The following is a 19,940-nucleotide window of genomic DNA, read 5'->3' on the forward strand; positions in this document are numbered from 1 at the left end:
AGAATTTACAGAACTATTGGAGAAGGAAAAGGATCGAATCAATGAAAATCCCCATCAGATACGTGCCTGCCTTTCAGTGAAGCAGGAGTTAAAAAGAGAAGCATAAGGTAATTGTTGAGTGCTCCTATCTTTTTACCATTCATCACATGATCCTTCAAGCAATGTCTGACCTCAATATCAGGGGAGAGCCTGTAATTCCCAGTGAAGTCCCCTGAAGCTGCAGTTACTTAGTACCTCTGAAAATCAGGCCAGGAATCTTTTTGAACCGGTCCAAAACTATGAATCAAACCCTGAGAGGGGCTATTTGGGATTTTTGTATAGCTGTTTGAGATCCTCAAATGGAAGGTGCTATTAAGTACAAAATATTGTTAAAATCATGCAAAGTTTTCAATTTGCCATCTAAGAGCCACTCCTTTCCTTCAGATTTACAAATATATTTCCATATATGTTAAGTACCAATCAGTAGGTAAATATCTAAGATCAGTGCCTCTGTGAAAGAAAAGAAAAATGACTTGAAAACCCCCACTTCACTGTCTCAGTTTTGTTTTGTAAATGGGGTCAGAATAGAAGAGAAATATGCCATCTACTCATTGTAGTAATCAGGAAAGAGCAAAGCATATTCTGAAATAGTTAAAGAGTAACATCTAGAAAGGTTTGTTTTTTTTCCCCTAGGAAAGGAATATTTTGGGTTGCTCTCACCCTAGCTTATTTATTTGTAAGTTAGTTTTAACTTGAAAAAATGGTATTACACAATACCAGTGTATCTATGTGCTTAATAAAAACCAACTCGGGCACTCTGTAAACTACTTGTAAAAATCCAAGATTTTTATAGGTACAAATTCAACCCATAATTTGTGAGGGAGGGTAAAATGTTTAATATTTTGCTGCAATAAGAAAACAATTAGTAATTCCTTTACTCTAGAATTTGTACTTGTTTTAAGAAATTACATACAGGCCATTAAAAAAATAACCTGGGGAAACTTACTGAAGTCCATGGCATGTTGACAAGGCAACAAATGATTCTGGGTTTCCTCGGATTTGGCCCTGGTAATAGCAATGCTCTCCTCCCTGCAATTGAAAATAGAGACTGTGAATCCATCATGTCGCATAATATCATACGCATGTCCTGTCAAACATGGCTTGTGCTATGACTATGTTGCCACGCCTACCGGGGTGGTGCCCACAATTCACAATCATTCAGAGTCAAGAGAAAACTGCAGAGGACATTCTTATCAAATAGATCAAAGAGAATTAGTCATAAGTGTCCCCAGTGCTCTGAATTTAAAGGAAACATGGTATATAATCAAATGATAAAAGAGTGCAATGAAAATTAACACTTATCTTTTTTTTTCCTGTAAGCAGGGCATATACCACACCTGCCAAATCCTGCAGTCTTTTACTTGACAAAACTGCCATCAAAGTCAGGGAAAGTTTTGCCTGAGTCAGGTCTTCACCTTATGTCTGTCTAGCCATATGTATCTGCAAAGCACCCATCACTGTATAGTCTAGACACTGTATACAAAATATGAATAACCTTATTTCTATCTGAAAAAGTCTTCTACATCTTAGATCATTATTCCCATTGGAATCAAACTTAATTGCTGATTCCTAGGAGAAACTCACCCAGGTCATTATGCTGTTTTGTTGTTTGTCGACGGCCGACTTAAAGAGACGGGCCTTAAAAGCAATAACACTAGAGCTCATCCTAATTTCTGGTAGCAAACATGTCCTCCCCCCTACCCCCAGTAAGAACAACCTACCCCACCCCTACATATCCAGGAGTGCAAATATTTAAGTGTATTTACTGAGATGGAAAGCATGATTATTTGTCTTCATGAGCTGGCAATCACTTGGGTGATAGTGATGCAGAGCCATAAGCCAAAGTTGCTGTTCATACTTACCATGTGAAATTAAATGCTCTCAGATTCTACCCTTCAAAAGTATATTTATAACAGCTGTTTCACCAACACTAAATTAACTGAAGTTTAAAAAATAAAACAAGAGTATGTTAGTAGCTTTTGGGATGTGACAAGGAAATCCCCTTTTGTTTTCTACAGGATCATACAGACTAAGAATTTCAAAAGGGACTAGTGATTTTCGGTGCCCAACTTGAGACACTGTAAAGGGGTCTGATTTTCAGAGGGTGTATGCACTGCACTTTCTGGAAGTCAGGTCCCTGGAGTTTGGGCACCAAAAATCACTAGTCCCTTTTGAAATTCTTCTCCTTCATGTTTTGTTGGCTGATACAGGGACTTTGATGCCATTGTGTAAACCTAGAAATGTACAGTACCATGAATCTGAAGGTAGTGCTCAGATACTATGATGATGGCTGCCACAGGAAAAAAAACCTAATATATGATTAGAGAGATTGAAGGCCTACTAATATCTGGCTTGTTTGTTGCTTCATTTTACAAAGACTATCCTTCTGGCAAATTTTCAATTAGAATCATAGAACCACAGAGTTAGAAGGGACCACAAGGGTTATCTAGTCTAACCCCCTTCCAAGATGCAGGATTTGTTGCGTCTAAACCACCCAAGACACATGGCTATACAGTCTCCTTTTGAAAACCTCTAGTGAAGGAGCTTCCATGACTGCCGTAGACAGTCTGTTCCACTGTCCTACCATTTTTACAGTTAGGAATTTTTTCCTGACAAGTAATCTAAATCTGCTATGCTGTAGTTTGAACCATTGCCTCTGGCCCTGCTCTCTGTAGCAAGAGAGAACAACTTTTCTCCACCTTTTTTATGGCAGCCTTTCAAGTATTTGAAGACCACTATCATGTCCCCCCTTAATCTCCTCTTTTCCAAACTAAACATACCCAGTTCCTTCAGCCTTTGCTTATATGGTTTGCATTCCATCCCTTTGATCATCTTTGTTGCTCACCTCTGGATCCTTTCCAGTTCCTCTTCATCATTGCTATACATTGGTGACCAAAACTGGACACAGTACTCCAGTTGAGGCCTAACCAGCGCCTAGTAGAGCAGTACTATCACCTCCCGTGACTTGCATGCTATGCCTCTTTTAATGCAACCTAAAACTGCATTTGCTTTTTTTGCAACAGCATCACACTGTTGATTCATGCTGAGGTTGTGATCCACCACAACTCCCGGATCCTTCTCAGCAGTGCTGCTGCCAAGCCAGTTATCCCACATTCTATATTTAGGCATTTGGTTTTTCTTCCCTAAGTAGCACCTTAAATTTGTCTTTGTTGAATTTCATTTTGTTGTCTATAGCCCAGTTCTCCAATTTATTAAGATCCCTCTGAATTTTAGCTCTATCCTCCAAAGTGTTGGCAAACCTCCCTAGCTTTGTGTCACCTACAAATTTGATCAGTATGCTCGCTGTTCCTACATCCAGGTCATTAATAACAAATAATAATACAATATACTTATATATATTTATAATAATAATTAACATGCTTTTAAGTTGCTTCACAATTTTATCTCCTGTTTATCTGCTCTGGTATTTTATTGTGTCACCTTTCACTCTCTCCACTCCACTAACAGAGGCAGCCTCCACTGCTTGTCAACGCCTCTCACGCCTCTATGTTTTCCTTCAGGCTCCCCGTTCATATGTTCCCTGTATTAATCTGTAAAGCCACTAGCCTGTCCCCAACAAATCACTCCCCAGGATTCATGTCTACCAAGATGTCTACAGGAAACTGCCAACTGATTATATCTAGATACATGGTCAGGAGGGACTGCTGATATCTATCATATTTATATCTTACAGTTTATTATAAGAATACAATTTATCTGACTCAGAACCATCTAGCTGTGCACATCTGGCCTACGTAAACATATGCTCTTCTTATTGTTTGCCTCATTCTGCCTTACTCCTTCCAACGATTTATTACAGCCATTCACTTGTTGCATCTTTTCTTTATTAGGTGCAGTAAGCTCTTAGGGGCAGGAATCATCTTTTCCTTTGTCTGTTACAGTGCTTAGTACAATGGGGCCCCGGGCATCATCCTGGTTTGGGCTTCTAGGCACTAACATAATACATGTAATAAAAATTACCCTGATGAGTTCATGTCAAAAGAAATGATAAACTAGATGGATTTTCTAAAGACCGTACCCTATGGCATTTAAAAGATTTTTTACCATATCATTTTTGTAGCAAAGTATTACAGGAACATGTGCATGGGTGTGAGAATAATATTGGAAAGATGATTGATGGCGTCAAATGGATTCTAACTACTTCTGGAAAGAATTCTGGTAATTAGTCAAGACTCTGAAACTAGTCAAGATGAGCTTATCCTCATACAATGTAGTGTAATGTGTATCTGCACTAGTGCCTGAGGCTCACTTATTCTACAAAATGAAATCTGTATAACCAAGAAGAACATTTTTCATGCAAAAACTCTGAGCCAGCATGAATCACGTGGCTCAAAAAGGGGGTTTGATCTCCTTAATGAGAATCAAATAAATGTCCCATGATAGCACTCCCAGCTTTTTCATAGCTTTTCGGTTAAATTATCCCATAACATATCTGTGGAAGAAATAATTTTTCTATCTATCAATCTGGAAAAGAGAGAAATAAACAGACTTAAAGGTGTTGTCTGTAGATAACATACCTTGGAGATTCCACTCTATTTAATTAAATCAGATCAGTTAATTTTGCAATTTACCCATGATCACACAAATTCTGGCACAGCCAAGAATAAAACCCAGATATCTTCACTCCTGTGCCCATATTTTTTACAGCTATGGAACATTCTGGCTTACATGTTGTAACAATGCTGGTTCTGGTGGGACCCAACTGAGAATGCCAATTCAGGACAAACTGTTTAAAGCAGGGCAGTTACAGCCCAAGGCTGGGGTTTCTGTGCACACCAAGGCAAACCAAACCAGCCAGACAGAGAAGACTTTGGTTTTACCCCACTGGCTAACCACAAGTCACACAAGCAATTCTCTTAGACACTCCAGTTTCCCAGTATCATCACCAGTGCCACTCGTTATGGGGACACATGGTTATGAAAACCAATCCCCCCATAAAAGAGAAAAAGGTTCTCTCAATCCCAAAGGACCAAGCCCCAGACCCAGGTCAATCTACAAATCAGATCTTACCCACAAATCACGCTGTTGCCAATCCTTTAGAATCTAAAATCTAAAGGTTTATTCATACAAGGAAAAAGATATAGATGAGTGCTTGAATGGTTAAATGGAATCAATTACCTACAGTAATGGCAAAGTTCTTGGTTCAGGCTTTCAAGTGATAGAATAAACTGCAGGTTCAAATCAAGTCTCTGGAGTACATCCACAGCTGGGATGGGTGTTTCAGTCCTTGGTCCCTGCATACCTTGCTGCATAGCTTAGTTCAAAGCTTCAGTGTAGCAAAGTTCCTCCAGAGGTAAGAAGCAGGATTGAAGACAAGATGGAGGAGCTGCAGCAGCTTCTAATATTCTCTTGCATGTGGTCTTTCTTTCTCTGTTCCAAAGACAAGCTGTCCATCACATGGCATGGAAAAACCTCAGAGTTCTGTCCATAGGCATGTCCCTGCATAACTTGCTGAGTCGCAAGGCATGTCTGCCTTCTCTCAATGGGTCACTTGTATAGCTGATAGTCCTTAATGGGCTGTCAAGCAGGCTAGGCAGAGCTGACACCAACTTGTCTGGCATGTTCCCCAAAAGCATAGCACAAGTTTGAAATACAGACAGTATAGAGCCAATATTCACAACTTTAACTACAAAATGATACACACATATGGACAGCATAATCATAACCAGCAAACCAAAACCTTGTCTTAGATACCTCATTTGACCCCCTTTATACAAGATTTGGTGCCACTACAGGACCTTGATTGCAACAATGATCTATATGGTCCCAGATTATGTCAATAACGTCACACGTGTTGACATGGGGGTGCGACTTTACTGTGGGCTCACTTCTTCCGCTCTGAGACAATCTAGCAGGTCAAAAGAAATCTAGGCAGATCTACATGTGTATCTGGAAATATTTGTTGTCTGTGTGTGTCCCCGGTGCACTAAAAAAAAAATCTGTGTTTGTGAACCACATATCTTGCCTTAAGGACTCTCTTAAACCAGGGCCTCAGAGCCTGTCAGTCTCACCTAATCAGACCGACAGACAGAAAAGAAGAGATGATGACAAAATGGAACCCTGCAGCACTCTGCACCTGAATGCCCACAGGGAGCAAATGCTTGCTGAGGAAATTCTTGAAGTCCCAGAGCCATTTGATCATTAGCCTTTTTCAAAAAGGAAAAATTAACAGCCTTGGCAATTACAGTTCAGTATGCAGTGGCAAGAGATTATTTTTCTTAATCAAAGGTACACCTGCTCCCAACAATACCACCCTGCTGTCTCAAAGGAAACATTAATAACCCCCATCAATAAAACAAATTCTCCACTGGTCTTCATCAACCAGGTTTAGAGACGGGTCTAGTTCATTGCTCTCCCAATGTATCAAGAACATCAGCTAGTAAATCGAGTGGAATTTAGCAGCATTTCTCGCCTGCTGCTAGAATATTATGACATTAGTCAGGTCAGTCTGGAGCGAGTAGATCTTATTAGAAAATTAGGTTGAAAATTCTTCACAGTGAGAAAATGTCAGTTCTGTTACAGTGCCTGTTATATCCTGCCTCCCCATCTGAACATTTCTGCTGGAAGAGTCTTGTCTAATGCTATGGTGAAGAAAAAGTACAACTTTTTTTTGCCTTTTTCACATGAATGTAACCACTTCCCAGGCTGTAATCAATGTAGTTCTGAACAAGCTCTCTGCTAGTGGCACTCTGTTCTTCTCCTTTGCTGCTTCAGTCAGATGCAGGTCCTCTGCGCTGACCCACCATGGTGACCTGTCAGGACAACGCAGCAGGAGTGGCTGTGGCAGTCAATTGTTCCTGGTAACTAAAAGCTGCCATAATATTCTGCAAAAGCCATCAGAATGATGCAATGGCAAGACCCATTCAGACAGGTCAACCACCTGGGCAGGAGTGAAGCTGTGCCCAAACATCGGCCTTCATGCATAATCTGCTATTACCGTTGGTTAGGTACTGCTCACAGAATTCCGAACTACTGCCAGCTGAGCCCCTGGCATGCCAGCTTGCTACAGCCATCTTCTTGCCAACCTCTTAGCTTCATGCCAGTCACAGTATGCTGATTTTTAGAGAGAGAATGTGAGTGAGGTAATCTCTTTTATTGGACCTAGAGAGACAAGTGTTCAAGCTACACAGAGCTCTTCATCAGGTCTCTGTTTTCTGGCAGTCATAGCTCTGAGGCCTACCAACAACTAGAGTGGCAGTGGCTGCTGGAAAACAAGTAGGCCGTAGTACTAGCAGTGAAAGTAAACTGGAAAAAAACATCTATCCCCAACCCTTTTAAAAATAAATATCAAAAGGAACATGAGAAGCACATTAACCAATATTCACAAAGAATGAAAAAAATAAGAAGTAAAAAGTAAGAACTGGACACCCAAACTGTATTCAAGAGGAAAATCCTTAGTAATCAACTTAGATTCCCCTCCACGTCTTCAATGGAGAGTAAAAAGAACAGGAGGACTTGTGGCACCTTAGAGACTAACAAATTTATTTGAGCATAAGCTTTCGAGAGCTACAGCTATTTACAATGGTTCTTTGCTATTTTTAGCTCCTCAGAGATACTAGGAAGCTAAGGACTCCCAGTCATCTGTTTGCAACAGCTCTCATTTCCAGAATGCTCCAGTAAGCCGTTCCAAAAAAAATTCCCTTCAACCAGGAGAGGTATAGCCATTAATACACAGCATTACTGGGCCCAAAAATGCATGACCTCCCTCTCATTAGCTTCTGTATACTAATATTTTAACACTCAGTAGTCCAAAGGAGAGGAGAGGGTCCTCTACTTCTGTTCCTAGTGGTAGAGTGCCCCTTTCTTTACAGAGGAGAGCTCCTAAAGGACCAGCTAACAATGGCTCTATTATCTGTGACCAGCTAGCTAATGATTAGCCTTTTTAAAGTGCCAGCCATTGCAGGTTCATTGGGTTTACAATTCCTGCCCTCCAATAAGTAGCTAGTTCTACTTACAAATTCTTGAGGCTTCCACAAAGTTTAATCCAACACCAGCTGCTAGATAATGTGCCTTTCAGATATCTACACAGTTCCCAATTGTTTAAATTTTTACAAAGGGAAATCAATATTGGCCATGAACAAGGGTTCAGATTAGAATCTCATAAAACTGAAAAACAGTTTCAGGAAATTTTATTTTTTCTTAAAATAGGTTATGGACTTTGCAAACGAGGCTCCTGGAAGCTAAGCATTTATCATAGGTATTAACATAATTTGAAGTCAAAGTGCAGTAGTGAGTGACTCTAGGACAGAGTTTTAGAACCATTAAAGATACAGCCTCATTATCACCACTGAAGCTCTCCCTGTAAAAGCATTTCAAGGCTGTTGGCAGCATTCTTTTAAAAGATAAGTATAGTCTTTTAAAAGTACATAAAAACACACAGTTGCACCAATTGCCATATTGTACGTGGTTTATGACTGATGCTTTCAACATTAGGCATCTGCTATTGGACTAGATCTTTGAGTTCAGATGAGGTCTTGTGTTTACTGGCCAAAAGCTACAGATACCATTCTCTGTGCATTCAGCTTTAGGGCATGTCCGGCTACCTTGTTAGTCAGCACACTGCCATCTGGGCAGGGAACTGCACTAGCATCTGGCAGCCTCTTGACTCACTGTCATTCAATGTTAGAGAAAATGATTTTAAGTAACACCTGCCTAAAGCAGATGAGAACAGGGCTATTTACAGCTTCCTTCCTACTGTGGCTAGCGCCACAGACATAGAATATCAGGGTTGGAAGGGACCTCAGGAGGTCATCTAGTTCAACACCCTGCTCAAAGCAGGACCAATCCCCAATTTTTGGCCCAGATCCCTAAATGGTCCCCTCAAGAATTGAACTGCCAACCCTGTATTTAGCAGGCCAATGCTCAAACCACTGAGCTATCCCTCCCCTAGCTTCATGGAGTTCCTGCACTTGGATTATCACAAGGACCATCACACTGTGCCAGGTTTCTGTGCCTCTGAATGTAGGAAGAAAGGAATGAGCGCTTCAAGGCACAACGTGAGAGAATCTTTGTGCTTCCCTCCAGGACTCTTGTGCCCCAGCACAACAGCCAGGCACAACCCAACCCTAAGGGCATGCCGATGCTGCATGCTTCTTTCCACAGCATATAGGGTACATGCACGGACAGTGTCCCTAGCACGGGTATAAATAACAGTGTAGATGGTGAGGCATGGCTTAAGTGAGTAAAGACACACCTGAAGGGTGTGGGTATGTACTCAACCACGTACCCAACATGGCTCTCTACTCACCCAAGCCGTGTCTCCTCACCTACAATGCTATTTTTCACAGTGCAGGGTCCCACTGCCTCCCAGGGGCTGGAGCCCTCTCCCCCTGCAGGGAGAGACTCTGGGGAAAGGTTCTGGAAGTGGGGAGGCCTCAGTGCAGTGAAAGGGAGCTGCTGAACCTTTCCCTGCTGCCTCCACATCGTGCCAGAGCCTTTCACTGTCATGTGTAGCTACACCGCAGCATGGACGCAGCTTGCTTTTCACTGAGGCATGTAGCTATATGTGCCCTACCAGTGGTGTGTAGTGTAGATGTAGCCTAGACTTTCAGCAATTACTTTTTTTCTCTTTCCATCCAGGAATCTACATAACATGCAACCCCACTCAGAAGACAACCCCCGCACGCACGCACATATGCAGACATTTACCAATCAGAAGAGGGGAAAGCCCTGTGTACAATGGAGGAGGAAGGGATTAAAAACACAAGCAGAATTTACTTACTGACTCTTCATTATTTCTGAGCGATGGAAAGTCCCTTCTTGCTCCTTCCACATGAATATCCAACCGCTTATAACTGCATCTAGAATAGTAGTTCTCAAACTGTGGGTCAGGACCCCAAAGTGGGTCGTTACCACATTTTAATGTGGTCGTCAGGGCCAGCTTAGACTTGCTGGTGCCGAGGTTACAAGCCCCCTGCCTGGGGCTGAAGCCCTTGGGCTTTTCCCCTGCCTCCCCCCTGACCCGGGGCAGCGGGGCTTAGGCAGACTCAGGCTTTGGTCCCCACTCCTGGGGTCATGTAGTAATTTTTGTTGTCAAAAGGGGGTCACAGTGCAATGAAGTTTGAGAACCCCAATCTAGAAATTTTAAGTCCCCACATGAAATAATGATGTGCTGGTTTAGTGGCTCTAGGAAACCGAGATAACAAAACATGGGATGTGTTGAGCCATTTTACAACGTCTATGGATGACACATATAACATGGAAATATCATTGGAATGCTCCCGCTGCTTCAGGCAGCTGAGGGTGGGGGTGGGGGAAAGGAACAGTGTGAAGTGACTAACACTAGCGGTGAAACCCTGATCCTACTGAAGTAATTGGCAAAACTCCTGTTGACTTCAATGGGGCCAGGATTCCACCCTCAGTATGCCAGAATATATTTTAAACTCTTCACACCCTTCACTTCCCTGTTTTTTTTCCCCTTCTCTTCCCTCCTCTCCTCTTCATGCCTTATTTTATAAGCACTGAAAAAAATGTCCTCTTAATGAAAATGTGTTGCTAGGTAAGATGGGATGTATGCTCCACACTGGCCCTGAAAGAGTTGAATTAGGCCAAGAGCACCCAATCAGCCAATTAAGCTGCAAATGAGGGAGATTTAGGCTATATGCAGGGTGCTAATTAGCAAGAAGCTCACCGGTGAGGGAAAAGATGGGGCTTCTACAAAGCAGGAGGCTGCCAATAGCATGAGGTGGCAGGGAGGAAATCTGCAGTCCCTATCCCAGAGGTAAGGAAGAAGGGGATAGGAGCCTCTGAGAAAAGGAACAGGAATCCATGAGGAATGGTTTACCTGGCAGGCCTAAGAGAGAAGGGTCTGACTATGAAGGCTGATGAAGGAGAAGATTAAAGAAGCATGGTAGGAAGTAGTCCACGGAAGAGAGCAGTAGGGTTGGTGAAGACCCAGATCTTAACTTCTTGCTGAAGGGCCCTGGACTGGAACCCAGAGCAGAGGGTGGGACTGGGTTCCCCCATTATCTACCACTGAGTAGTACTGCTTGGGGCAGTGAATGGGAAGACTGAGTTACTACAGCAGTGACATGGTCAGGGCATCAGGCATGAGGGCTTGACTGCTGCTGACTGATGCTGCTTGATGATGCATGGCTCTTGGGCAGACAGACTTTGAAAGATTCCTCCAGAAGGGGAATCACTGTGTCCTGTCTGGAGGGCTGAGTCACAAAGTAGCTGTACTGAGACTCCATGAGCAAGAGGAGCGCTGCAATGGTAGAAGAGGAGAAAGGAGGCACTGAACCTGGTGGTGCTAATCACCAGAGGAGGACACCACCCAGCAGTAAATAGAGTACCCTGTAATACCAGGTTTTGGTAGAAGAGAAATAATTAAAAGAGGGAGGACAGGGTAATCAAACCCACACGATCCTACATGAGTCATGATCTAAGAGTCTTTCTAGCCAATATGTTAAAAAATGCGATTCAGTACAAGACTACAGCTGACAACTGCTGCTGTTTAAGTTTTCATATTCCCATAGCAGGATGCACATAGAATGTAAACTAGTAATAATTTAATCTTTTTTCCCCTCCCAAGTCTTGTATTTAAGACCACTTACAACCCCGAAGTACCATTAGGTAGAGAAGGCGCAACATGCGGAATGACTGAGCTACATTAGTCCCCAGTGCCCTACAGAGAAGAGTACATTTTACTTAAACTCAGAAGGAACTCTCTCTATAATGTAAACTAAATTAAAACAGGAAACCTGAGTCCTTCCACAAATCATACCGATTGTAATATGGTAGAATAACACGTCTAAACAAAAGATTTTCAGAGAAACTGAAAGTGTGCAGAAATTTTAAAGCTCTGTCAAAACAAATGCAGCTATAGAAAATTCTGTGGGGGAAAAAGCTTGTATATTATATGTATGGGAAAGGGCTCTGGGACTGTATAAGTACTGGAGAGGGGCTTTGGGGAAACTTGCAGAAATCTGATTTTTAAATCTCTCCATCAAATAGAAGAGAGGTGTATCATGGTGCTCAGAAGAGCAGACAGCTTAGTGGTTGGGATGCCTGACTTCCAGCCCCTTGCTTCCCTGATGGAGGTGCCTCAGTCCTTAAAGAGGTGTGGTAGAGGGACTCAGGCTCTTCCTGCCCACTGGCTCCCAACCAAGGGCCCTGTGTTAAGCAATGCCACAAGGATCCTCCTGGCAGAGTGTGTAAGTCCACGGCCCTGGGCTACTTCCTACCTCAGTTTGGGGCATGGACCCTATAGTCCAAACAGTCTGTAGTGGCGCAACTCGAGCAGCAACCCCTTGTGGACCTGTTGTGGCATCCTGTTGTAGTCTGAGGTCCCTCTGGGTGGAGCAGACATAAAAGTGGTGACACCTAATCCCTACCCCACAATGTTTCTATAGTTCAGTCACATGCAGTCTGCTCACTGCTGGTGTCCCTTGGTCTCCTTAGCTGTTTCCCTCAGTCAGGGATGCACTGCTTCTTCCCCAGTCCCAGAAGCTATCCCAGCTATCAGGCTACTAATAGCTGCCTCCCTACGTGAGGGGAGCATCATCTCCTGCCTCTTTACCAGTCAGCCCTGAACTAAGCCAGGTTCTCTCCTTTTCTTCTCCCTCATGGCCTGGCATTGGATGCAGGTACAGTGGGGTGGGTCTAACTGTATCCATAAGCTCTCTTTAACCCACTGATTCTTAACCTTTTGGGGCTCAGGTCCCGCTTGTAAATCTTTATGGACTGTCGCAACCCACTAAATAGTTTGGGGGTGGAAGCCCTGATGTGGTTTCAGTTGCATCCTGCCCGGCACTCACTGCACAGTGGCAGCTCCTGTACTGTGGGGCTGGCTGGGTTTGACTCTCCACTCAGGTGTTGCAATCTCTGGGGTTGCAGTGCTGCTCAGGTTTGGCACCATCCCATTGATTGGACTAAATTTGTGAAAGTGGAGTTGTGACCTGACTCATGGCATTGCAGCGCCACTCACTCAAATGTGACCTATCCGAGCTCCCGTTGTCATGATGGCTGGGCCAAAGCTTAGTGGTACTGGAATCCCAGAGATTGCAGTGCCTGGAGCAGGGAGGTGAACGGGGAGGGACAGGAGACACAGGAGCAGCCATGCAACCCTTTGAAACATATGAATAAGGAGAGTTAAAGTTGCTTTCTGAGTTTTACACAATTAAAATCTCAACCTTTCAATTGCATTAACATGCATTAAAACTTTTAAGTGCCTAAAGCTAGGTACCTAAATACACACTGAGAAACTTAACTAAGGACATGTCTACACTACAAACTTTAGCCAACTCAAGTTACGTCAGTATAGAGCTGCCACAGTTAGTATATCGCTTGTGCACATGCATACTTGGTTCATTGTGTCAGCACCGCACATACTCTCCAGGAGTGTTTGTTTTGACACACAGTGCAGTGCACCATGGGAAGGTATGGGCCACCATCTAGAGTTCTGTCTTTTTGGGAAGTTTTGGCAATGCATGGTGAGGCAGAAACAAGTCAAACAGGGTGATTGGGATGGCAGGTTCAAGCTCCATTCATGCAACTTTCTCCACCCTATAATGGCATCTCACTCCCATAATTTTCACACCTATTTTGAAAATCCTACAAACTGACATGGGACTTGTAGCTGTCCACCATCTCTGACAGAAGCATGAAGCCTGCACAGCTCTGCACTATTGTCATGAGCATTGCAACCACAGGACACGTGATCCTCCAATATTTGCAGAGCCAAAAGGAAAGCTGCGGGGATCATGATGATTTCCTAGAGGGCAGACTGCTGTGAGATGTAGCGAGAACCAGTTCAAGATTGTTGGTGGCATTCATGGAGCTGCTGCAAATGGTGGAGTGCCACTTCTGGCCCAAGAAACGAGTGCTGACTGGTGGGATCGCATTGTAATGCACGTTTGTATGATGAGCAGAGACTGCAGAACTTTCAGACGCACAAGGCCACGTTCCTGGATCTGCGTGTGGAGTTCAACACAGCCCTTCAGCGAATGAGAGCTGCACTGACAGTGGAGAAGCACGTGGAAATCACACTGTGGAAACTTTCAGTGCCAGATTGTCATTGGTCAGTGGGAAACCATTTTGGAGTTGGAAAATCCACTGTGGGAACCATTGTCACAAAGCGTGCAGGACTATTAATCATCTCCTGCTATACTGGACTGTGACTTTTGACAAACATGCAGGATATAATAGATAGATTTACAACAACGAAGTTTCTGAACTGCGGTGGAGCAATAGATGGCACTCATATCCCTATTTTGGAACCAGACCATCTTGCCACAGAGTATATCAACCGAAGGGGGCTATTTTTCTATGATTATGCAAGCGCTGGTGGATCACCGGGGATATTTCACCCACATCAAGGTTGGCTGGTCAGAGAAGGTGCTTGATTCTTGCATCTTTAAGAACACAGGACTGTTCAGAAAGCTACAAGCAGGGATTTTCTTTTCCAACTGGTGGATTACCATTTGTGATGTTGAAATGCCAATAATGAACCTGGGGGACCCAACCTACCCACTAGTCCCCTGGCTTTTAGGGACTATACACTAGCCACCTCGACAGCACCAAGGAAACAGTCAACTTCCAGATCAGTAGGTGCAGAATGACAGTTGAATATGCTTTTGGTAGATTGAAGGATCACTGGTGTTGTTTACAAACAGGATTGGACCTCAGTGTGTAAAATATCCCAAGGGTTATAAAAAGAAAAGGAGTACTTGTGGCACCTTAGAGACTAAGTGTCCTGCATAATATCTGTGAAGCACAGTGGGAAAAGCTGCTGCCAGTGGGGAGTGGAGGCGCTGTCTGCTGAGTTTGACCAGCCAGATACAAGCACTATGAGAAGAGCTCAACATGGAGCTATACGACTCAGGGAAGCTTAGAAAGAGCGCTTTAACAGCGACCCACAGTAACGTCTTGTGGTTTACTGTGCTCTACCTGGTCCTGCAGTTTAGGGGCCTGTTAAGAATTGTGTGGTGCTTGGTGCACGTCTGTGAATATCACTGACAGGGCACCTATTAATTTTGTGGTGCTTGCTGTACATTTATGATTATTACACTGTTTGTCATTGATTCTATGAGTTGTCACTCTGTACAGCAATAAGTGGGTGCTTTCACTCCCACTAAGTATTCTGCAGTATATGTTGGGAACTAATAAAGATGAATTATCTTCCAAACAATAGAGTTGAACAGAGTAACAAATACTTCAAAAAATTCTGTGCAAGTTCAAAGCAAATACATTAAAACCTTAATAAACTTATGAAACAGAGCTTAAAGCAGAAAGAACATTAATGTTCATTTTAGCTGCACATACATCAACCATGGCTATCATACGTAGGTGTATGTGAAACTGTGGTTGTCTTTAATGTCCCCCAGTGTGGAGGAGTAGGGTAGGGATTCAGCCCCTGACACTACATGTAATTTTGAGGGTCGTCTGTAGGGAGGTGCTATGCTGGAGTTCTCCATGGACTACAAAGGGAGGCAAGCCCAGGATTGTTGAACCTGAAGGTCTGCAAGAATCTACAGCATCTGTGTTTGCTGCTGGAGAAGCCTCATCATGTCCTGGTGCATCTGCCTCTCTGACTTCTGGGCCTTTCTCCTGTCCAGCCTTTCTTTGTCCATACAGTCTGCAATATTCATGCTCCAGGCCCTCTGAGGTGCAAGTGGTGTTCTCGTCCATTCTCCCCGTGGAAGGAAAAGGCCTGGGTAGAGACCGTCGAATCGTGGAAGTCAACGAATGGCTACGCAGGTGGTGTCGGAGAGAAGGCTTTGGATTCTTTGACCATGGGATGGTGTTCCAAGAAGGAGTTCTAGGCAGAGACGGGCTCCACCTAACAAAGAGAGGGAAGAGCATCTTTGCAAGCAGGCTGGCTAACCTAGTGAGGAGGGCTTTAAACTAGGTTCACGGGGGAAGGAGACCAAAGCCCTGAGGTAAGTGGGGAAGTGGGATACCGGGAGGAGGCACGAGCAGGAGCGCGTGAGAGGGGAGGGCTCCTGCCTCATACTGAGAAAGAGGGGGGATCAGCAGGTTACCTCAAGTGCCTATATACAAATGCACGAAGGCTGGGAAACAAGCAGGGAGAACTGGAAGTCCTGGCACAGTCAAGGAATTATGATGTGATTGGAATAACAGAAACTTGGTGGGATAACTCACATGACTGGAGTACTGTCATGGATGGATATAAGCTGTTCAGGAAGGACAGGAAGGGCAGAAAAGGTGGGGGAGTTGCACTGTATGTAAGAGAGCAGTATGACTGCTCAGAGCTCAAGTATGAAACTGCAGAAAAACCTGAGAGTCTCTGGATTAAGTTTAGAAGTGTGAGCAACAAGGGTGATGTCGTGGTGGGAGTCTACTATAGACCACCAGACCAGGGGGATGAGGTGGACGAGGCTTTCTTCCGGCAACTCGCAGAAGTTACTAGATCGCAGGCCCTGGTTCTCATGGGAGACTTCAATCACCCTGATATCTGCTGGGAGAGCAATACAGAGGTGCACAGGCAATCCAGGAAGTTTTTGGAAAATGGACGGGACAATTTCCTGGTGCAAGTGCTGAAGGAACCAACGAGGGGCAGAGCTCTTCTTGACCTGCTGCTCACAAACCAGGAAGAATTAGTAGGGGAAGCAAAAGTGGATGGGAACCTGGGAGGCAGTGACCATGAAATGGTCGAGTTCAGGATCCTAACACAAGGAAGAAAGGAGAGCAGCAGAATACAGACCCTGGACTTCAGAAAAGCAGACTTTGACTCCCTCAGGGAACTGATGGGCAAGATCCCCTGGGAGAATAACATGAGGGGGAAAGGAGTCCAGGAGAGCTGGCTGTATTTTAAAGAATCCTTATTGAGGTTACAGGGACAAACCATCCCGATGTGTAGAAAGAATAGTAAATATGGCAGGCGACCAGCTTGGCTTAACAGTGAAATCCTTGATGATCTTAAACACAAAAAAGAAGCTTACAAGAAGTGGAAGATTGGACAAATGACCAGGGATGAGTATAAAAATATTGCTTGGGCTTGCAGGAGTGAAATCAGGAAGGCCAAATCACACCTGGAGTTGCAGCTAGCAAGAGATGTTAAGAGTAACAAGAAGGGTTTCTTCAGGTATGTTAGCAACAAGAAGAAAGTCAAGGAAAGTGTGGGCCCCTTACTGAATGAGGGAGGCAACCTAGTGACAGAGGATGTGGAAAGAGCTAATGTACTCAATGCTTTTTTTGCCTCTGTCTTCACGAACAAGGTCAGCTCCCAGACTACTGCACTGGGCAGCACAGCATGGGAAGAAGGTGACCAGCCCTCTGTGAAGAAAGAAGTGGTTCGGGACTATTTAGAAAAGCTGGACGAGCACAAGTCCATGGGGCCGGATGCGTTGCATCCGAGAGTGCTAAAGGAGTTGGCGGATGTGATTGCAGAGCTATTGGCCATTATCTTTGAAAACTCATGGTGATCGGGGGAGGTCCCAGATGACTGGAAAAAGGCTAATTAGTGCCCATCTTTAAAAAAGGGAAGAAGGAGGATCCTGGGAACTACAGGCCAGTCAGCCTCAACTCAGTCCCTGGAAAAATCATGGAGCAGGTTCTCAAGGAATCAATTCTGAAGCACTTAGAGAAGAGGAAAGTGATCAGGAACAGTCAGCATGGATTCACCAAGGGCAAGTCATGCCTGACTAATCTAATTGCCTTCTATGACGAGATAACTGGCTCTGTGGATGAAGGGAAAGCGGTGGACGTGTTGTTCCTTGACTTTAGCAAAGCTTTTGACACGGTCTCCCACAGTATTCTTGCCAGCAAGTTAAAGAAGTATGGGCTGGATGAATGGACTATAAGGTGGATAGAAAGCTGGCTAGATTGTCGGGCTCAACGGGTAGTGATCAATGGCTCCATGTCTAGTTGGCAGCCGGTATCAAGTGGAGTGCCCCAGGGGTTGTTCCTGGGGCCGGTTTTGTTCAATATCTTCATAAATGATCTGGAGGATGGTGTGGATTGCACCCTCAGCAAGTTTGCAGATGACACTAAACTGGGAGGAGTGGTAGATACGCTGGAGGATAGGGATAGGCTACAGAGGGACCTAGACAAATTGGAGGATTGGGCCAAAAGAAATCTGATGAGGTTCAACAAGGACAAGTGCAGAGTCCTGCACTTAGGACGGAAGAATCCCATGCACCGCTACAGACTAGGGACCGAATGGCTAGGCAGCCATTCTGCAGAAAAGGACCTAGGGGTTACAGTGGACGAGAAGTTGGATATGAGTCATCAGTGTGCCCTTGTTGCCAAGAAGGCCAATGGCATTTTGGGATGTATAAGTAGGGGCATTGCCAGCAGATCGAGGGACGTGATCATTCCCCTCTATTCGACATTGGTGAGGCCTCATCTGGAGTGTGTCCAGTTTTGGCCCCCACACTACAAGAAGGATGTGGAAAAATTGGAAAGAGTCCAGCGGAGGGTAACAAAAATGATTAGGGGACTGGAACACATGACTTATGAGGAGAGGCTGAGGGAACTGGGGATGTTTAGTCTTCAGAAGAGAAGAATGAGGGGGGATTTGATAGCTGCTTTCAACTACCTGAAAGGGGGTTCCAAAGAGGATGGCTCTGGACTGTTCTCAGTGGTAGCAGATGACAGAACGAGGAGTAATGGTCTCAAGTTGCAGTGGGGGAGGTTTAGGTTGGATATTAGGAAAAACTTTTTCACTAGAAGGGTGGTGAAGCACTGGAATGCGTTACCTAGGGAGGTGGTGGAATCTCCTTCCCTAGAAGATTTTAAGGTCAGGCTTGACAAAGCCCTGGCTGGGATGATTTAGTCGGGGATTGGTCCTGCTTTGAGCAGGGGGTTGGACTAGATGTCCTCCTGAGGTCCCTTCCAACCCTGATATTCTATGATTCTATGTTCATGGTCTGCAGCACTGGCTTGCAGGATTTCACTGAACATGTCATCCAGAGTCCTCTTATTTCTCCTCATCTGGCTCAGGTGTTCCACAGGTGTGGAGAGGGAACCCCTAAAGGCCACAATGTCAACAGCTACAAATAAAACAGACAGAGGTACTATTGTTACTCTAAAGTTTTAAACAAGACATGCTTCTGCATCAGAGTGCTTGTGCACAGCACCACTTACAGCTCCAGCCGTGGGGCGTATGGCCCACCAAGGGTGAGAGAAATGAGGAGGGAATTGCTCAGTTGCATGAAATGGACACTGAACACTGGTACCATTTTCCACAGGCAGTGGTGATTTTAGCTGATAGCTCACTCCTGGGGGCAACAAAGGCACAGAGCCCAGCAGCTGGCGTCCTGAAGCTGTCTGGGCCCATAAGCTGCTATTCTGTTTATTGCAATGGTGCCTGCCAAAGTTATTGCCAACTGGCACAGGAAAGTGTCCTACTATGGAGGAAGAAATTAGGCTACCGTCCCTAGAAACCTTCAGGAGAGGATTTCAGAGTAGTTCCGTGAAAGCTTCATCAAGATGTCTCCGGAAGATTCAAGGGATGTCCCTGTTTACATAAAGAAACTGCTCCTCATAGCTTACCCCGCCTAAATCTATAGGTGCAGATAACAACTCTACCCCTTTTTGTTGTACTGCTACTGTAACCCATGTACCTAAGAGATCTGTTGGAAGTGGATAGGAATGAGTTGGGTCTGGTTCATTGTTGCTAGGCAGATGCACAACTAGCTCTCCACACTCAGAAGTTTCTAGAATTGGGTGTGGTAGTTTTGGGTGTGCTCAGTAGGTTCCCTGTTGCTGAATTCAGACTCCACAAGGGCAAGAGGTCAGGGCAGCTGCTTTACAAAAGGCCATGTGCCCAGTGTGGGCTGGAAGAAGCTGAGCCACAGGAGCAGAAAGCAGGCTGTTTTTGCTGACTGTGAAGCATTTTGCAGCGGGGGTGTGTGTGTGTTAAACTGAGTTGTTGCTTAATCAGCTGACTGGCTAGCAGTGATTTCAGCAGAAGA

At 44.5% G+C, this 19,940-nt stretch overlaps 1 protein-coding gene across 8 annotated transcripts in view; it reads right to left on the reverse strand.

Moving 5' to 3' along the window:
• Window positions 1-19,940, reverse strand: part of ADAM22 (ADAM metallopeptidase domain 22) — a 192,118-nt gene that overhangs the window by 76,982 nt on the left and 95,196 nt on the right. For all 8 annotated transcript variants that reach the window (XM_074945972.1, XM_074945969.1, XM_074945967.1 and 5 more), the window contains exon 5: window positions 986-1,068. In XM_074945972.1, the coding sequence (XP_074802073.1) occupies window positions 986-1,068 (83 nt within the window). The remainder of the gene's footprint in view (window positions 1-985; window positions 1,069-19,940) is intronic.

This window comes from Natator depressus, chromosome 2 (assembly GCF_965152275.1).
Source record: "Natator depressus isolate rNatDep1 chromosome 2, rNatDep2.hap1, whole genome shotgun sequence".
Taxonomy (NCBI): Eukaryota; Metazoa; Chordata; order Testudines; family Cheloniidae; genus Natator; species Natator depressus.